The following is an 18,768-nucleotide window of genomic DNA, read 5'->3' as shown; positions in this document are numbered from 1 at the left end:
TTTAGTTAAATAAGTCAGGGATAGTTTTCTTAAAGTCACTTTGGTTACATTAACTCATCCAACACTAAATATAATAGAAAAGCTGGTATCTGACCCCACTCTCAGCCCAGATAGGTCACTCTTTATTAAATATTGGCTGGCCTTTGTGTTTACATCACCACAGTTTTGGGTCTCTGGCTCTTCACAGGCCAGCACCCCTGCCTGGACAGTCAGAGATGGAGCTAAATTTGGTAGAGAGGTGATCAGGTTCCACCTCTGTCCACATGACACTGTCCCAGTTACTTGAGCAGTGTCCCGTCTCATTCCGTCACACTTTGAGTCCAGACACAGACACGCTCCGCAGTCTTGCATCAAAGAAGGACGACTCTTCATAGTTCATCCTAATTTGGACTGATTGTTTTGGTTCGGTGGAGTTCCTGGTTCTGCTTCGTCTTAAACCATCCTCGCCTCCCTTCTTGAACACCCCCACGGGAGGAAGACGCAACTTGACCCGCCATGTTTCTCGCGCTGGTAGTGACGCCGGAGCTGCGGCAGTTCCTGGCCAGGGCAAGAGGCGGAGCGGCGCGCCTCATCAAAGTCTGCATCCAGAACGGTGAGTGACCCAGTGCAGGGTGTCCGCGCATCCTTAAAAACCCTTGAAAGGACGTAACAAACAGAAAAGAATATGATAATCACCAGCCTTAAATTGTGTTATCGGAACTATTTAACCTGATATGCAGTTGGAACTTTTCTGTGTGGCAAACGTTGCGCGCGCTGACATCTTCAGTGCGTTCTGTGTCGGCGGTTGGTAACCAGCTGCTAATACAGCCTAGCTAGCTTACGTCTATAACGGTTAAGTTGAAATGTATCACCATTTGGCTGTCACTTCACTGTACTCGATAATCCCCTGTATTTATAGTTTTTTTCTAATTGAAATTTAATTCAAGCTGGCCTTAAAAAGTCTTATATTTTACTTGCTGACATCGGATACCCCGCAGTGGACAAGCCGGTCCTCTGGATCAGTTTGGTTGTATAGTTGGCACAGACTATTTGAACCTTGACTTAAATAAACCTCCAGGGACAAAGCCTGAGTTTGTACAAAAACTTCATAAGTTTTAAGTTCACAAAAATAAACCAGTACTTCACAGAAAAAATATTCGTACAGTTTTGAAATTCCTCTATTTTTAGTGGAATTGTTAGAATTTGGTTATAAATGTAGCTTGATTTACTTTTTTACATTAGATCATTTAAAATCTTGGAAATAATTTTACTTCTCAATAAAATCTGGTAAAATGATCATAGGTTTGTTTTTTTTTTGTTTTTTTAAGAAATGTAGACATTATATTGACTACTTCAATATATTTGTACTCAAGTAAAAGTAAAAAGTAGCTGTCCAAGAAATTACTCGAGTAAAAAAGTATTTGGTTAAAAGGCTATCAAGCAATGACTAACTGATCAAAACATCAATAATTTAATATTTTAAAAAATGCATAATCAAATGTACCAAAATATAAAATTATGTGGAAATTTTGGTATTTTATAATACCAAAATTATTATAATAATAAAATAATAATAATAATAATAAAACAATTCCTTTCAATATAAAACTTAAGAAAGTAACAAAAACTACATGTGTGTCCGGTGACTTTTTGGTTAAAACAAGCTTGTATTATAAGTATTCAGAAATTTCATTCAAGTAAGAGCAACAATAGTCACTCAAGCTAAACTAAAAAGTACCAAAAAGTTTTTTTTTCCCCAAAAAGTTACCCAAGTAAATGTAATTGAGTAAATGTAACTAGTTACAAACTAACTTTGAAAATGACCTTTTTAAATATCTTAGAAAACAACTGATTCTCTCTGACTCAAATGAAATTGGCTCCAAACTATTTCCAGTTTTCATGGCTTGACCTCCCTCAAGCAACAGAGCATGTGTCGAGAGCATTTCAGTTCCCTGGTATTCACAGCAATGACGAGGCGGGGAAAAAAAAGGAAAGTAGGGGAAAAGTTAGTCTTGTCCTCGGGAAAATGAAAACCAGAGCAGCTGTCGTCTGAAAGGAAAGCAGCTTTCAGACGACAGAAAAGATGGATGAAGCAATAGCTTTCTAGGCAACTGTTTATTCCCGAGGTGTTTACATCGTGTTTTTGTGTGGAACCAATGTCACGCTGTAATATGATTCGTGTCAGATGCAATGTGGGAAGTTTTTGGGGCTATCTTTGTGAACAGAAGAGATCACTTGAAATATTTGGTCACATATTTATAGGGTTGATGTCAGACAGCGTAGTGACTGAAAAGGTTTGGTGCTTTAATCTGATACTTTGACGGAAAGCCTTCATATACTAGTATTTATGGGCATGCAGTCCTTTGCTAAAGTATTTAAACCCCCCAATAAAATGTATTCTGTTGGGATTTTATGTGATAGACTAAGGTAAAGTAGAAGGACTTTTATGAATTTAAAACTTACATTTGTGTGAATTTGTGCTCAGTCCTCTAAATCAGTACTTTGTAAAACTCCTGGAGCTGCACCCAATCTTTGTGAAACAGCTCAGACCAATTGGATGGAGAGCATCTAGGAACATTGGTTTTCAAGACTTTCACAGAGTTACTGTCTAGGCTTTGACTAGACCAAAGGGCTGCAACTTTCACAATCCAAAGAGCCATTTTGCCCTCACTGAAGCTACACAAAACTTACTTAGAGACACAAATGTTATATGACCTGTGGAAAAACCTCAACTTATAACTTTTGATAAATGTCTAACTTAAGAAGTTTATGATTTAAAAAAAATTTATCTATGGCCCCTTCATGAATATTAAAGTTGGACGGTACCAGTACTGAAAACAGAACTCTTCACCCGGATGATCGGCCTAAATCTACCCCAGTGAACTTTGCTCTCTCGGGTCGTCGCTCAGCTATTTGAATCAACACGTGACGCGCTCTGCCTGTTCCAGTTTCAAAGGTAAAACAAGATCTCTGCATCACCCTGAGATTCCTATTCACCGAGCTGACACTTCACAGAAACATTTAAGTGGGAAAGCAGTCAGTTATTAGGTTCATACTTGTTTAGACGCATAAAGACAGCAGAGAATGGCTGATGGAAAGCATGTGCATGCAGAGCAGGAATGTGTTGCAGCTCAGAATAGAAACTTACCCCAAGAGAGTCAAAGAGGAAAACCCCCCTGTACCCAACAAAGGACACCAGACACCAGGTTTCTGTCTGTGTTTCACACAAAATAACCCAGCTGGATTTTTAACTCCAAACCTAATCTTAGTTTCTTTTATCATAGCAGCAAAGGTTTTCAGATTTTACTCAGGAAGGCTGTGCAGTAGAGATCTGGGGAACAAATGCATGTTTCTGTGAGTTTAATCTGTTTTTAATTTTGCTTTCACAACTTTCCAGGCCAGTCAAGCAGTTCATTTTAGGAGACTTTTCCTAATCCTCTAGATTAGGGGTTGACACAACCCTCAAATAAAGGTTGTGCCACATGACCTTTTGAAAAAACTACAAAGCCTGTCACAATAAGCAGTTAATTAATCCCATGATAAATTAAAATGAGCTCCATAATTTCCATTATGATTACATTATAACACAGCTTATTATTGGTTTTGCGGTTTTTATTCCTGTTTTATTTATTATTTTTGGTTTTATTTTAGATATTTAAAATATCTTTCAGTCTCAGTGTTTATCTTTTATTTACAAATTTATATTTTATTTGTCTTTGAGAGGGCAAACTTGTATCATTATGTTGGTATCATATTACTTGAAAATTGTCTCAAAATAACAATATCTAAAGAGCCACTTGTGGCCCCTGAATCACATTTTGAACACCCCTGTTCTCAAGGGTTTGAGATGTAAAAAAAAAGAAATTTGAAAAGTAATTGATATTTTTTTTTTATTATAGTCTCAAGACATCAAAAATAGATTATATATTGTATAGAAATTTATTAAATATGAAGCACTTTATTTGCTTTAAAACAAAAATATTTTGAGTATTAAGTTTTAATAGTTTGTTTTGCTATTTCCTTACTAAAATTATTTATTTAAATCATCCTGGTTATTCTAATTTCTCTCCATGTTTATTGCTGGTGTGAAATCTAGATGTGGCGGCTCTATGTGTTACAGTAGAGAGGCTCTGGTATGTGATGAGTACTGGTCTGATTTTCAGAGCAGCTGGTGTTGGGAGCCTACAGAGAGCCACAGCAGCACTGGGACCAGGACTATGACCACTTCCTGCTTCCTCTCCTGGACAACCAGGAGCCCTGCTACATCCTGTACCGCCTTGACTCCCAGAATGCTTTGGGCTACGAGTGGATTTTCATCTCCTGGTCTCCTGACCAGTCTCCAGTAAGGGAAAATAAAAACTTCAGGGAGACACACCAACCCAAAAAATTTAATCTGAAACTCTATATTAACTCTGTTTTATTTTAATTTAAATTCAGCTGAAATAATCACGTTTTTATGCTTTGTTAAAACCTTTGTGCATGTTTAGTTTTGTAACCAGTTAAAACAGATGTTTAGATTATTATATAAAAAATTGCCATTTCTTGTGTGAGATCACCAAAACTATGTTTGCTAAATGCCAGAATAATGAGAAACATAACTTTTAAGATTTTTTTTTGTTGCTCTCTTCAAATTAAATAAAAAATAAATAAGTTGAGATATCAAGAAGAGAGCTGTGGAGCAATTCTGGTTCAGCTTTGGGAATAATTCCCAGATGTCGGAAGTTGCCATGTTGATTTGTTCAAGCAATCACATGGTGTTTACAGAAGTGAAAGCAGTATGGGATCGTCCAGCCATCATCGCGTTTAGGAAGGAGAAGGGTTCTGGGACTTCGAGATGAACGCGTTTTAACGTGAAATATGCATCACAATCCCAACACAAATGCAAAACAAGATGCTAACAATGCTAAAGTTGGTCACACAGTGTCATTATTCTCATTGAAACATGTTCTGTACCAACATCGGCTGAAAGGCCACTCAGAGAGAAAGAAGCAAGCTCTCCAAAAGCTTCATTAAATTCTAGCTTACAGTGTGTAAATGCAGAACAACCACCTCAGGTTTTGGACACTTCCTACAGACTGAACAAACTAGTCCATGATCTTCGTTAGATTTGGAGAAAAATGGGTGAAAGTTGCACTTGCAATACTGAATACACCATCACAACTGCTAAAGCTGTAGTATGTAACTTTAAAAATAATGTTTTTAACATATTCATCGTTAAAATCATCATTATGTCATGACAGTTTAATATGAGGCAGGCAATCTGTCAAAAAAAAAAAAAATCTAGCTCCTCCCTGATCTATTAAAGCTACTATTGCTGTCTGATGAAATGCTCTTATTCTGGTTAAAAACAGGAGGAGCGTGTTAGTGTTGTCAATCAATCTTGTGTATGCACACACGTAATGGCAGAGAAACAACTTACTGTTCTGGGAAAATATGTTATCAGTGGCCATATGAACTGGCTTCAGCATTCATGGTCGGCTCTGGTGTGGTGAACCAGCTGTAGCTTAGATAAGAGCAAGGCGGAGGGTGTGAGCAGCACATACATGAGATGATTGACAGTGCTAATACTCTCCTTCTTGCTCTGATTGGTTGTTTCTGACAGAGTTGTATTTCTCCACTGGGAGAAGGCTGAGGAGCTAACATGTTCTCACAGATTATCTCCCTTATATTATGGTGTCACAACAAATTGATAAATAAATACGTTTTAATAAATATGTAAAACTTAATAAAAGTTACATCCTGCAGCTTTAATTGTTTAATTGGTGAAAGAATGAAAAACTAAACTAAAATGTACAAATTGACTGCTGTGACCTACATGAAGGGAGGATTTTGATCAATGAATTCATGTCTGCTGTTTGAAGGTGAAGCAGAAGATGTTGTACGCCGCCACTCGTGCTACAGTGAAAAAAGAGTTTGGCGGCGGCCACGTGAAGTACGAGATATTTGGCACCACGGAGGTGAAAAACCTTTTAAATTCACCACTATTTTCACGACGTGTCTGCGTTTTAATGGCGATCTCTTTCTTGCTTTGCTGCTGCAGGAGGATGTCTGCTTGCAGGGTTACCAGCATTACGTGTCGTCCTGCTCCGGTCCGGCTCCGCTCACGCTAGCTGAGCAGGAGCTGCAGAGGATCAAAATCACAGAGGTGAGAAGTCAGCTTTGTGTACATCGAGCCTCCCTTTTTTACTGCCCGCAGTGGAGTCCTTATGTACTTATTATACAGCTGTGAAAAGAGATTTCTACTCTTTTTATTTGGTTCATTTTGTCACAATTAAATGTTTCAGACCGTCACACAGAGATAACCTGAGTAAATAAAAAAAAAAATCTGTTTTCAAATCATGGTTTCATTTATTAATTTCTCAAAATTTAACTGCAATTACTAACAATGAATCTTTCCCGTCTCTGTGAAAGATTCTTGACCATCAGCAGCTTGATTGGGGTTTTGGTACAGCAGGAGTTAAATCTGACCTTTGACTAGGCCACTCTACTTGTTGGTTATAGGGTGTCCATGCATCATTAAAAGTCTTAAGGCCTTAAAAACTAAGTTGGACTTATCTAAATCACAGGTCTTAAATTTTACAAAGTCTGTTTTGTTTTGATACTTTCTACTTTTACTTGAGCATAAACATTTTGAAGTAATGTTACTCGTATATTTTCCATCCAGCTTTATCAGTGATCTTGTTTCTCATTTGTCTTAAATTTCTTATGATGTGGACATGATGTGTTAGTTTTTCAAGTCTTTTGTCCTACTTCATGTTGTCAGCCAGGTTTTAATATGATTTCTTGAATCTACAGGTCAGGCTGTAATTAGGCCTGGAAATGATTAGTTTATTAAAAACCACAAACATGGTTTTTCACAGTTCAGTTATGTTTTAACAAGGGATGGAAATATATTTTCACGTAGGACCAGGATGGCTTGAATCGCTTTATTCGCTTAACAAATTAAATGTCCATTTAAAAACTATATTTTTGTATTTCCGTGGACATACAAAAACACAGGATTAGACAGGAAAATCAACCATGCACACACTAATATAACTTAGAGAAACCAAATCATGTTTTTGGATTGTGGGAGGAAGCTGGAGTACCCTGAGAGAACATGCCAGGACTCAACTATTTTTCTCTACTTATTCAGCATGTTTTTCTGATATTAAAGTTGATCTGAAACCTTTAAGTGAAACAAAAACATTACAAATGTTTACAAATAAGGAGGTAAGATTCTTTTTCACATAATTTTATGTCTCCAGTTTTATTTGAAAAGGTAATTCTTTGTTATGATTTCCTTTCCAGGGCCGGGTAAAACAGGTATGTTCATTAATTGTTACTATATCTCTATGCTTTAGTGCAGGGTGTCCAAACTTTTTGTCACATGGGCCAAAATTATTGAGACGAAAGTGCTAAAAAATCTATATTTTTACCCACTCAACAATAAAGTGAAGATGCAATACTTGAATTAAACAAATAAAATAATGGATTTGCTGCTAGAAAAGGATTTGTAAATTATTCAAAATCCAAAACTTAAAAATGGTTCTGCAGATTTGCCTTATTAAAAGTATTTTGGTAATTTTCTAGACATCAATCGTAAAATATAGATAACAGTTTAATCAATCTTGATGAATAAAATCAGGATTCTACAAAAATGCTTGGTGTATTTAGCAAAGCAAATCCTTTGTTCCTGTAGCTAAGACTTTACTTGTTTGTGATAATTTTTGCCCTAATTAAATATAGAAAGTATCAATCCATATCAAATACTGAAGGCCCAAATTTGTATCTTTCAGGGGCTGCAAATGGCCCCTGTGCCACACTTTGGACACCCCCGCTTTATTGGCTCTGAATAATGAGAAAAAGAAAGTTTCACCATTCCTTTAACACTTTTGAGTCTCTAAAAGGTATTTCACGTATCCTGTCAATGCTGTGCTGCCCCCTGCAGGTGAAGACAGAAATCAGCGTGGAGAGCAAACACCAGACACTTCAGGGCCTCGCTTTTCCTCTGCAGGAGTCGGCCAAAAGAAGCCTACACCTGCTGGCCCAGAGGCGCATCAACTATGTACAGCTGGTGAGCAGGAAGAGCTGTTTCTCTGAACTAACAATCAAAGAGCCGCTTAGCTTCTTGTTGTTTATTCTGGTGTTTCCAGAAGCTGGATGTGGAAAAGGAGACGATAGAGCTGGTCCATGCCAACCCGACAGAAACTCGTGATTTACCCCGCCGGGTTCCCAAAGACACTCCCAGATACCACTTCTTCCTTTACAAGCACTCCCATGAAGGAGATTACCTGGAATCTGTTGGTACGCTCCTGATCACTGTACCGTAATAATCCTGTTATTACTATCGTGCATGAACATTTGCATGAACTCAGTCTGAATTATGTTCCTCTCATCACTTTGTGACAATGTGAAGAAATGTTGATGGGTAACTCTTGCAGGATCATTCTGACATCTTTGTTTTGTTCATTTGCATCTTTGTTTGCTGTCATGCTCAAAAATTAAATAAGAATAAAAGTATTTCCAGCTTTTTCCACTACAATAACACAAAATCCAAGTATTTTTGGTTTAGTTTCTATTGCAAATATCTTATTACACTTGAAATAAGACAAAACTAACTCAGAAGTAACTTTTCAGCAAGATACAGAAGCTTGTTTTACTTAATATTGATGTAAAGGTTTGATATAAAAAAATGTAAGTGTCTTGGTATAGGTAAAATAATCTGTTAAGTAACTAGAACTCTGAGATTTAGAAACTTGACTTAAGTAAATAATGCCTTAATATAGATAAAAAAACTTCTAGTTACATTGATAAATTATTTCACTTAAACCGAGAAATTTTTCCCATTTTATAAGTGAGATAGTTTGAAAGTAAAATTAGTACTTTTTCATCAATATTAAGAAATTATTGGCTCAAAACAAGCTCCTACATCTCGCTGAAAACTTACTTGTAAGTTAAATTAACTTATTTCAAGAGAACTAAGACATTTGCTCCAAAAACTAAACAATTTGTAATATTTTGTATTTTTGCAGTATAGCAGAAGGTTATGGGTAAAAGCTGACTTCCCCTCGACAGAATCTGATGTAAAGTAATCCCACAGTATGCTGCTGCCACCTCCGTGTTGCACTTGTGTCCTGTTGTTGCTGCTGTTTTGGTTCCAAACAGACTTTCTGGAGTCACAGCTTTCATCAGACAGCAGCTCGTTCTCACAGATGGTTCTGGGAGACGCTGGCCAGGTCTGGAGGTTTTCTTTCTGTTGTGCAGCTTCACTCCTACGTCAACAAACATAGAAAACGAAGACGACAGTTTTTCACGTGAAGATCACGGCCAGCAGATCCTCACAGCGTCTGCTGGCTTGTTGGCCAGCTTCACTCTTTTCATCAATTACAGAGAAACATCGAGTCTCTGAAATGTCATGGCTGCTGCGTGTTTTGAATTGTTTGCATCCTTCTGCTGACTGATATATTTGTGCAATGAAATCCTTTTGACGTTCAATAACCTCCCTGCAAATGATGGCTTTAGCTAAAGTATGCAAATCAGCAATTTCCAGGAAAATCCCACTGGGACACCCGAACTTCATTTCCATTTAGTCAGATTCTCTGCAAGTGAAGGCAGGAATGAAATCAAGAAGCCTAATCGCTGGATTCAAAACTATTTGTTTAACGTTGCATGCATATTTCACCTTTTCCTGGTATCAAGACAACACACCATTATGATAGCGGCCTACTTTTAGAGTCCAAAGTAAAGCGGACCTTTGAGTAAAAACCTTTTCCACAGAGTGACAAATATCCTGTGCAATTTAACTAAAAACTAATTTGTAAATGTCATAAAAAGCAGCAGAGCAAAAATGCACAAACTCTTAAACTTGTTCTTGCTTGAAACATATTTTGATACAGTGAGAGTATTCAGGCTTTCCTGAGTTCACACCTGCCATTAATTATGGAGAATCTGATTAAGTGGAAATAAAGCTCAGCTGTGCCCCGAGACGTGTTTACTCAGTTTACTTCCTTCAGTCGAAGCCAAAGCTTGCAAGGAGATCAAAATGTTCCCTTTGTACAAAAACCCGCAGCATTAAATATGGCAGAGATGATGGTTATCGATAAGTGGAGAAAATATGGGACGGCTGTGACTTTCCAAAAACTGAACGTTTCTCCAAAACAGATGAAAAGAAGACGCTGCAGAAATTTCTGCAAAAACACTCTTTTGCGTTTATGTGGGTTACAAGTTAAAATGATTTTCTTCCAAAGAAAAGCCTCTTATTTTTGGGTAAAACCTCCTAAAATCCTGAATGAAAATGTTTTTTTTATTTATTTTTTCAAGGATTCCAATTAGTCTGTGGCATAGTATCATTATAACAACATTATACTTTTACAAACATTATAGGAAAAAAAAGACATAATACCTTAAAACACATAACAAAAATGAAAATCAACAGACTCAACAATTTTTACATTTCAAAAACACATTTAAACAATTTAGAAGACAGATTAAAAAAAACAAAAAACAGTAACAATCTTCACCCATTTCATCAATTCAATGCTATTTTATAAATTATTATAGATTTTTAAATACATTTTTAAAATTTTGATGTGTTACGGTCTGATGAAACCACACCAGAACCTTTCCAACAGAAAGCAACACCACAGTTAAATATGGTAGTGGCAGCATCATGATCTTTTTCTCCAGATGAAGCTAAACTTCTCAGTTTTCTGCAAAAAAACTAAATCTTACCAAGTATTATTTTCACTACCAGATTTCTTTCAATTATGACAAGACATTATTCAAATGTTTTAAGTGGAAAAAAAATCTGCCAGTGAAATTCTTACTTTTTTTTTGTGTTTATCAATGACTTAAAACAACATATTCGGTTTTCGAAACAGGTAATTTTCCAAACACTTGGAAACATTAATTTCTTACCAGAAAACAACAGTTTTTTTTAAACAGCTTGAACTATTTTTAGAGGCTTAATGGAAGAATAAAAACATGCCAGAAGGTGAATTTTACATAAAAAGTTTCTTCCAGAAGTGTGTATTTCTGACCGTTTTGATGCTCTCCGCTCTCTGCAGTGTTCATATACTCCATGCCAGGATACAGTTGCAGCATTAAGGAGCGGATGCTGTATTCCAGCTGCAAAAGTCGACTACTGGAGGACATGGAGAGGGATTACCGCTTGGAAATAGCCAAAAAGGTAACAGATGGACAAACCGGCGAGGGAGGTGGATGGGCCACAACATTAGATAACAGTTTTGCATACAGATTCATTACTTGGTGCAGGCTGTGTACGTTTCTTCCACGCACACGGCAGAAACACGAACTAAATCTTACCAAGATATTTATAACGCAAACATCTCAGTACACTGGAAATAAGACAAAAAGGATAAGTAACTTTTCATATCAGAGCTGGTATGAAGTGAATAATTCTTAAATATTGGATTTCCACTAGAAAATGATTTCACTTATAACATGGGAAAAATGTCTTATAAGTGTAACTAGCACATTTTTAAAATCAAAATTAATTCAATATTGACTTAAAACAAGCTCTTATGTCTTACTGAAATGCTACTTGTGAGTTTTGTCTATATTTAAGAGTACTAAGATATTTGCATCAGAAAATATACTTTGGTTTTGTGTGTTTTTGCTGTGTGGTGAGAGTTTCTGTCTGAATTTCTAAAACAGTAGCTGCACTTTGAGGCTTAAACATCTGGCTTTATTTAAACTCATTGTCAGAAATAAACAGGTGACAGATGAGCTAAAACTTATACAATCAGACAATGATTTATTTATGTCAAAATTATGTGCTTGTAGTGTCTTATAATGAATTATAGAAGGTCAAAGTTGCATTCCGAATTATGAATCGTCTGCGTTTTTGTTGTGCAGTTGGAGATTGACGATGGAGACGAGCTGACGGAGGAATTTCTGTACGATGAGGTCCATCCTAAGCAGTACGCTCACAAGCAGGCCTTTGCAAAGCCCCGAGGCCCAGCAGGAAAACGGGGACATAAGCGTCTGATTAAGGGGGCAGGAGAGGCCATTCAGGACAGCTAGAGGCAGATAATAATGAAAATAAAGAGTATCTTACTGTAGCATTTTCAGGCCTTCCTTCCTGTTTCTCCAGATATCGAGAACAAATTTGTTTGGGATGTGCTGTTTAATTTCCTTTAGTCTTTGTGATAATGTTTTACAGACAAATCGTCACTCATACGAGACCATCAGCTCCTGAGGATTTGTGATTTGCAAAATGTTAAATTCAATGTTTGCATCGACATTTAGGAGAAATGAACAATACCATTTTGTTTACACAGTGGTGTTGGGTATTTTTTGTTAAGATTTTAGCATTTTTATTGTCTGCAGGTATCCAACATGTTTATTAAATACTCAGTATGTTGACCTGTTAATGTTAGAGTCTGGACATTTAATTAAAGGGGAATTAAAGCAGACCAGTGGTCTGACTGCTTACAGTCAGACAGTGAAAGGTTTGCATTTCTCGTGAACATTTATTGATGCATTTGAACTGTTCTTTTCCAGCTACAGGCAGATAATAATGAAAACAAAGAGTATCTTATAGTAGCTCCTCCAGACTAGCGGCAGCAGCAATTAGCGAACACCTGGGAGTCTGTTGAACTTATCATACTTAGTCCAGCGCTCCTAATATCAGCTTTAAATGACATAATATAGGAGCACTTTTGTGCTGAAGGTGGAGTGTTGGAAAGAGCAGGAGCTTCTTAAAGAGACAGAGGCTCAATTTCAAGGTGTTACATTTCTTTTAAGCCATGTTTGATAAATACAGCATTTTTATACCAACAGTTATTGAATTGTGCAATAAAGATGCATAATACCAACCCCTTGAGGAGAAGCAAAATGCTTCTTGGGGAAAAGTTTTCTGTTAAACAAAGATATAAATATTTGGTCACAATAAAAACAAGCATGTTTGGAGGCATGAAGGTAAAGCTTTCAAATCTAACAGAACTGTGCCAAACACTGAGGGGCTGGAGCGATACCGCTAAAATCAAACTGATCGTGAAACAGAAAAAATATGGTCCTTTTAAGCATCTAGAATCCCTCCAAACTTCATTTTAATAAAAAATAAATGGACTTAGTTTAAAAATCAGAAACATTTAATGATATTTCCATTTCTGCTAAGCGATGAAATATCTACAAATTGCTACAGGAAAGTCTGCAGGCCTGTTGAAAATACTCACTGATTTCTGATTATTTTTGCATCTAGATCATCTTGTGGCCACTGCAAACATTTTCCTCCCATTAATCATTTTTAAAAGCCCACAATTGCCACATTTTAAACTCTCTCACATTAATTTCAAGATTGATGTGCTTGTTGGTGAGTAATTCAGTCTCTTGGTCATGTTGCAGAATGAAGTGGTCACTCCTTCTAAGAAGATTTTATCATTTGGTTTTGGCTGCTAACTGAGCAGCTAATTTATGGTCAGCTCAGGGAAATGATGGTCCAGTCTGAGAAATCATGTTGGAACACAACAGCGTTAAAATCTCCTATCAGGAAGCAGAACAAAGACAAAATGAGCTTTTAAAGATTTGAGTTGAAAAAGAGCAATATGAAACACATTCCCTTTTGCTGCGAAAACAGAAAATATGTATTTTCAGAAGCTTCTTGTCCAAATATTCAAAATAAGACAAAACGAACTTATAAACTGCATTTGAGCAAAACATAAGAGCTTGTTTTGTCAGTAATTCCTTAACATTGATGTAAAAAGTATAAGTTCCACTCTGAGATTATTTCTCTTATGAAATGGGATTTTTTAAAATATTTTAAGTGAAATAAGAAATACTTTTTATGAATATTAAAGATTATTGACTTTAAAAAAGCTTCTAAAGCCAAAAAGAAACTCATAAGTGGGCTGGGTGATACGGACTTGTGTTGTGATGATAAAAATGATTTTTAAAAAAACTACTTGTAATTTTAAAAAAATTGTTGTGCTTTCTTGCACAATGACAAAGTGATTCTGATTTTGACTTTTTCTTATTTCAAGTGTACTAAAACTATTTGCGCCCAAAATTAAACAAGACATACTTGGATTTTAGTGTTCAGAGTCAATAATTCCTTAATTTTGATTTTAGAAAAGTACTAGTTCATCAGGCAGATTATTTGATGTCTTAAGTGAAATAATCTTACAATGCAGCTGGTAGTTTTTCATCAATATTAAGAAATTATTTACTTAAATCAAGTTTCTATATCTTGCTTAAAAGTTGCTTGCATGTACGTTTTGGCTTATTTCAAGTATAGTAAGATATTTGAACTAGAAACCAGGCCAAAATAGTTGGTAAGATTTCTTTGTTTTCACAGTGTTCCTATAAATGTCAAGTTGCCAAAAGAAAAAAAAAAAAAAAAGTTCCCGTTAAAAGGTACAGAGAATCCAGCGGTTTTCTCCGTACTCCTGCATGGAGATGAAAACAACATTTGAAGGCTAATAATGAAAAAGCAGAAAATACTTTGCAATTTAAAGTCTTCCATGAGGTCAGAACAACTTCTGAAAAACGTTTTTTGAAAACTGTTCTGTGGTCTGTCGCATAAAAATTTAATAGTTTTCTTGGAAAGCCTGAATTCAACCCTTGAAGCTCGAGAGAAGAGCGACTGCCCGCCCACACGGAGTTTGAAAGCGAGCATCTGACAGGGCATGAGGCCGCATGAGTAATCCTATTTCATCTTGAATACTGACTGATGATGCATCCAACGCAAAATAAAAGACCCTGAACAACAATAACCCTGTGCCTTTCAGAACAGACAGTTTTTCCAGGAAACCTTGTTTTCATTTCAAAGAAACATCACGTCCTGAACATTTGATTGTGCAGTTAGCAAAATCACATCAGACGTCCTGCAGTCCACACCAACTGCTGGAAGTATTTGCTCTGCAGTGAAAACTGTGATGAACAGAATTTCAGCAACTGAGAACTTTAATGCCTGAAGGTGGAAACTATTCAGAAAATAAGTTTTGTCTTATTTCAAGTGTACTAAGATATTTACAGAAACTAGACCAAAAACAAATATCTTAGTACACTTGAAATAAGAAAAAACTAACTTAGAAGTAACTTTTCAGCAAGAAATAGAAACTTGTCTTATTTAATATTGATGAAAAAGGTCTAGTTCCACTGCCACATTATTTTACGTACAACATTTGAAAAACGTCTTGTTATAGGTGAAATAATCTGCCAGTGTAACCTGCACTTTGTAAGACTGTGTGTTTTTGCCGTATAACAAAAATCAAAACGCTGCCATATTTGATTGTGGTATTGTTTTCTGTTTGAGATGTGTGTTCTACATTTTGCTAAAACAATACATGTACGCTAGTTTTGTCTTATTTCCAGTACTGAGATATTTGCAGCAGGAATGAAAGGTAAAGCTAATTTTATTTTTATAGCACATCTTCAGGCAATACAAAGTGCTTTACTGGAATTCAAAGGAAATACAAACAAAATAACAAACCAAAGGAAAGAGCAAAAGAAGAAAACACTAATAATGTTGATCCAAAATAAGTAAACTAGATACTCCTATTCAGGGTTGGTAGATACATATAAGTAAGTATCCTCTGGTCTAATTCCTTTTCTGGTTTGGAAGAATAGGAGTCTAACATGTAATTGCTTTGGTAGTTTTTCTGGGCTCCAAGTTCTATCCCTGTTCTGGGTTGCTAAATAAGTGTAAGTAAGTAAGTATCCTCTGGACTTCTGGATTGCTAGATATTCTCTGGACTTTCTAAGTATGCTCTAAATTCATAAAAGTAACGAGTACTCCACAGTTTCTAAGTAGTAATAAAAACTAAATGTTCCTGTTCCGTAAGAATTTTTTCTGGATTCCAAGTTTGTTCCAATTCCTTTTCTGGGTTAACAGCGAGTACTCCACAGTTTCTAACAAAATAAAATAAAAAGCGGAAAGGACACATTAGGGCACATGGCAACATTCAGACAAAACAAAGGGCAAAACGAAGACATGAGTGAAGGCGGTGACATCACAGGGCCATCAAACTACCTCCCGGCAGAAATCTGATAAAGATGTTGTTATTGAATGTCCTTGGGAGCGTTCAGCTCTACAGCTGCATCGATAACAGGAAGGGGTGAGAGTGTTATGTTTATATCTCTTCAAGGAGATTGGAAATATGCAGCCCTTCCAAGCCAACACGGGAAACCCAATTCAGATACAGAATGTCTTAGGTCGGGTAGATTATAAATTTGAATCTTCCCAATTGAAATTCCCAATTATCCAAATTAGTTTGGTCGTTCCACTAAGCTGAAGCTAGCAACTTCTCCAAGATCGATTCCATCCCGTTAGTGAGCTTTTGAGTCTTCAGCTGGGCTGAGAGTCGCAGCAAAAGTGACATCCAACTTACGCCTCTGTCCACACCAACAGTCTGAGTGTTCGCTAGTTTGGCCAGGTCCGTCACAAATTTGTCAATAAGCCAGGTATCCACAAGCTCCAAACAGCAGAGATCCAGTTATCATGAATAAATCCAGGGTGTATCCCACAAGGGTGTGTCCCCGCAGGACTAGAGGGCTCTCCTGTGCCCAGTCTTCTTGTCGAGAAAATTTTTATCAATTGTATTGAGAGACCGGTTGACCAGATCTATAATTTGTAGATTTGGAGGATGTGCAAAGAAAGGCTCCAAAAATATAGAAAAAGACAGGACAAAACCAAGGCAGGCATGGGCAGGGAAAGAGCAGAGGAAAAAAGTGTCCGCCTTCACTGAGAGCAAGAGAAAAGGACCAAATATACTTAGTAAAATTTAGTATTTTAAAATCCAATAAACTATCTAACAATAAATAATAAAATAATAAAAACAATAAAAATCCAATTAACATGGCAAAATGTGAAAATAGTATGAAGGCATGAAAATTGTACACATTCCTCTTATTTTCTGAGTAGTTTTCTAGTTTTCCCTTAAAGCATTAAAGTGTTCAGCTGCTGAAATTTTGCTTTGTCACAGTTTTCACTACATAGTGCAATAAATACTTTCAATAGATTGTGTTGACTGCAAATCATGTGATATTATTTTGTGTTTTTGCAGTGTAGTTTACGAATCAAAATCCTATGGTTTTAAAACACGTTTAATCCATCATCTCTCAACTCAATAAAAATGCTTTTAAGAAAGATTATCCTTTGGTTAGAGGAGATTAAAACCCCTGATCCCTAAGGCAATCACACGTACTAGGGTTGATCAATATGTGTGAAAACTGCACAAATAATCTTTTATTTCACACCACAAAAACAATATTGACCCTTTCCAACTACGTCATTAAATCATTGAGGCGCGATGATGGACGTCGGAAGTGAGGGATAGGAGTGTTGAACAGAGCGACTGAAATTGTTTTCCAAAGTTGTTTTTGGCAGTTTATTTATGGCAAAAATAAACAGGCAAAAACAACTTGCCAGTTGTCTGATATTCGAGTCGAGCTAATTAGTCTGTGAACGTAACACAGCTGGTTGTGTCTCATAGACGGCGGTATTTATCAAAGTTTGAAACAGCTAGCTTAGAAACTGACCCGTTCTTCCTCCCTCCTGATGTGTTGATCAAGTTACCGACTTTGCGTGAATTCACACCACATGATTTATCAACATGTCATTAATAGCGTTTCTCCTTACACCGGAGCAACATTTAAAATGTATAAAAGACCAGTATTTTTCTTCATACGTTAGGCTACATGACGGTGCAGCACTATCATGGCTACCAATAGTTAGCCGCATACCTTCTCCATAAAGCAACATTTGATATCTTTCTAATCATATTTACTTATAAAGTATATGAATGTTAATCTTCTTACCTAGTAAAAAGTGTTCGCTGCAAATCATTGGTTACACCGAGGGCTGCCAGTTACTGAGATTAACGGCCGCTGCTGTCCATCGCCGCCATCTTTCCTCCTTAAAAGTTATACAATAAAATGACAAGTTTGGTTTCTGTCCTTATCTGTTTGTGCAGCCAATCAGGTAGCACACTATGACAATTTTTAAGTTGAAGTCAACAAAAATAAAAGTGACATCAGCTTACTGGCTGCTTGTTTTTTTTTTGTTTGTTTTGTTTTTCTGCCGGCAGCTTGTTTTTTTGACAGTGCGTCGGTTGTTTTGACGTCATGGCAGAGTGGGCGGAGTAGTAGGGTCAACTACTATTGACCCTTTGCACGTCACGTAGTTTCAAATGTGCACAGAATTTTGTTTTCAGTTCTTTAAAAAACATTTCAGAATGTCAACATATTAAATAATTTAATATAGTGACAGATTTTCTAAAAAAAAAAATATTTTTAAAATTGTTAAACCCAATGAGAGCAGAGCAGCATTAGCTTTAGGGTGGAAGGACATTTGCAGTTTCTGTTCTTTTTTTCCCATTGCAGTGCCTGATATTATTAAACAAATTATGGTGCAGAAAGGTCAAGTCTTGATGGTTCCCTGCATGAGACAAAACCCTAAATATCATAAGTTTAAACAAGTATAAATAATAAGACAACACAGAGGACTGTAAGTTTTGCTTCCAAGTAGTCAGACTTGCCTACAGGCTTTCAAAAATGGTCTTTAAATTGGTTTTCTTAGAATTTGGCTTTTTTTCCTGACACAATTACTTTCCAGTGACTATTTTGAAGTAAATGTTATTTTGTTTATGTGTCTATTAAGCCTTTTAACTTTGACCTTATCCAGTCATAAAGAGTCCCAGGCATAAAGATGAACCTAAATGATTCTAGGTTCATCTAATTTGAACCTAGATTCAAATTAGATGATTAGATTTCACTCCCTTCAACAGCTTCACACGTTGTAATGCTACAACATATAAAAACTAATTTATTTCATACGTGTTTTGC

The 18,768-nt window shown here is 36.4% G+C and overlaps 1 protein-coding gene and 1 long non-coding RNA gene across 2 annotated transcripts; one reads left to right on the top strand and one right to left on the bottom strand.

The window, feature by feature from the left end:
• The first annotated feature begins 124 nt into the window (after positions 1-124).
• On the top strand, positions 125-12,437 carry LOC122834284 (twinfilin-2). Its single transcript, XM_044122587.1, has 9 exons — positions 125-592; positions 4,143-4,321; positions 5,841-5,936; positions 6,020-6,124; positions 7,270-7,284; positions 7,910-8,035; positions 8,115-8,265; positions 11,028-11,149; positions 11,839-12,437. The coding sequence occupies exons 1-9, from the start codon at positions 496-498 to the stop codon at positions 12,004-12,006; spliced, it is 1,059 nt and encodes a 352-aa protein (XP_043978522.1). The 5' UTR covers positions 125-495; the 3' UTR covers positions 12,007-12,437.
• LOC122834288 lies at positions 8,577-18,061 on the bottom strand. The gene is made up of 4 exons (XR_006371170.1): positions 17,967-18,061; positions 17,743-17,839; positions 11,001-11,104; positions 8,577-9,233 (listed from the first exon to the last, which is right to left on the bottom strand). It is a non-coding gene; the product is annotated as an uncharacterized LOC122834288 (long non-coding RNA).
• Between the last annotated feature and the right edge of the window lie 707 nt (positions 18,062-18,768).

The sequence above is a fragment of the Gambusia affinis genome, linkage group LG07, assembly GCF_019740435.1.
Source record: "Gambusia affinis linkage group LG07, SWU_Gaff_1.0, whole genome shotgun sequence".
Lineage (NCBI taxonomy): Eukaryota > Metazoa > Chordata > Actinopteri > Cyprinodontiformes > Poeciliidae > Gambusia > Gambusia affinis.
This window is presented reverse-complemented; position numbering and strand designations above follow the sequence as displayed.

What these genes read in the sequence shown, in the direction of transcription:
- LOC122834284 (XM_044122587.1), top strand. Translation starts at nt 496, where the DNA reads ATGTTTCTCGCGCTGGTAGTGACGCCGGAGCTGCGGCAGTTCCTGGCC. An exon ending in CAAAGTCTGCATCCAGAACG is followed by an intron (nt 593 to 4,142) that starts GTGAGTGACCCA and finishes TCTGATTTTCAG; the next exon opens with AGCAGCTGGTGTTGGGAGCC. An exon ending in AGATATTTGGCACCACGGAG is followed by an intron (nt 5,937 to 6,019) that starts GTGAAAAACCTT and finishes TTGCTGCTGCAG; the next exon opens with GAGGATGTCTGCTTGCAGGG.